At 62.1% G+C, this 1,623-nt stretch overlaps 1 protein-coding gene across 1 annotated transcript in view; it reads right to left on the reverse strand.

The window, feature by feature from the left end:
* NBEAL2 (neurobeachin like 2) overlaps positions 1-1,617 on the reverse strand; it is a gene marked incomplete at both ends in the record, with an annotated part of 21,230 nt that extends 19,613 nt beyond the window's left edge. Inside the window, 6 exon segments of the mRNA XM_035895640.1 lie at positions 6-48; positions 634-732; positions 870-953; positions 1,079-1,162; positions 1,388-1,494; positions 1,566-1,617. Of these exon segments, the coding sequence (XP_035751533.1) occupies positions 6-48; positions 634-732; positions 870-953; positions 1,079-1,162; positions 1,388-1,494; positions 1,566-1,617 (469 nt within the window).
* Positions 1,618-1,623: the final 6 nt, after the last annotated feature.

Raw genomic sequence — 1,623 nt, forward strand, 5'->3', positions numbered from 1 at the left:
GTTGCGGATGGAGCGCACTGGGAAGGAGCTGTGGTCACCCTCCACTGCCTGCCAAAACACAAGAGCCGGTCAGTGCGGCCCCAACCCCGTGGAGAGAGATGGATCCTCCCCCTGGTCACCTGGGGCTGGTGGGAGAGACCCTGTGCATCAAGCACTTGGAGATTTTCGGGCGTCAAGCCTATGAGAGACCCTTGTGCATCAAGCGTCTTGGAGACCCCCGTGGACCAAAAGCCTTGGAGACCCCATGCACCAAATGTCTTGGAGACGCCCATGGACCAAACGTCTTTGGAGACCCCATGGACCAAAAGCCTTGGAGACCCCCAAGCATCAAGCATATCAGAGACCCCGTGCATCAAGCATTTTGGAATCCCCTGTGCATCAAGCATTTTTTGAGATGTTGGCGCATCCAGCAGTACCAGAGCAAGCGCTACCACATCAGAAAGGGCTCAAATCTCCCCAAAGCTGAGCATGACTCCAAGCTAAAGATGGCCCCAGGACCCCTTGGGTGGAAGCTGATGGACAACTAGCAGGGTGGAGAGGACGGGGGGTGAGGAATGGGGCTTCTGGGGGCTGAGTTCCACCATGAACCACCAAGGGCTTTGCTTGGCGTGGAGGAGAAGCGGGCATGCTCACCATGTTGAGGAGCTCCTGGAGCAGACGTTGGGTGGGCTGGCCCTGGCTCTTCAAGACCTCGTAGAGGTGGGCGTAGCCGATGCGCTCCTTGAAGACCTCCTGCAAGCACCCGGGCACATGGGACCCTGTGCTGAGCCCCACCACGTGCTGCTTTCACCCCAGCCCACGTCACAGCGTGAAAACCCCCAAACCCAGCCATTTTTGGGGTGTCGCCCCGACCCTGCTCCACTGCCCACCTTGGCTGAGGGCGAGTTGCTCATGATGGCGGTGAGCACCCCGATGGCGTGGACTGCGATGGCATCGGAGCTGCCGTCGAAGACCTACGGAGACATGGTGGGGGGGTGGGTCTGCTAAGCCATGGGTTGGGGGGACACGCAGCCCACTGCACCTGGTGGTTTGGTTATGGGGTGGCCCCACTTGCTTATGGGGCAGCCCCACATGATACCTGCTGGAGGTCATTCCCATCTGGTGGCCGCACAGGGACCTCATCCCGGGCTTCGCCTGCTTCCCGCGAGCTGCCGAGGTAGAGCTGTGGAACATGGGGTGGGCGTCAGCCCCGGGGAGAAGCACCCAGTATGGTGTGGGGGGAAAAGGGAAGGGGGTTATGGGGTGTCCCCACCCCGGGGATGCTGCTGCGGCATGGCCGCCCCCTCCCGGCATTGTTCAGAGCCAGGAAGGATGACGATGGAGATGAGGGCGCCCAACCCTGGTGTCACCAAGGCGTGGTGACGCCAAGGTGGCCACCCAACGGTACCTTGCTGTTTTGGAGGAGGCGGATGATGTGCTCGAAGCAGTTGTTGCTGAGAAAGACAGCATGGAGGACCGGCCGGTCCCCACAGCCCAGCATGGCCGGGATGGCATCTACGGCGAGGTGGAGCCGGCTCAGCGCCTGCCCCGTGGCCCCATCCCCACCCCTGTCCCCAACCACCTACCCAGCATGAGGACGCGGAGAGCGATGAGGCCACCGGCCGCCTCCGGGGCCCAGGGAAC

This window comes from Egretta garzetta, unplaced genomic scaffold (assembly GCF_000687185.1).
Source record: "Egretta garzetta isolate BGI_Z169 unplaced genomic scaffold, ASM68718v1 scaffold275, whole genome shotgun sequence".
In the NCBI taxonomy this organism is placed as follows: domain Eukaryota; kingdom Metazoa; phylum Chordata; class Aves; order Pelecaniformes; family Ardeidae; genus Egretta; species Egretta garzetta.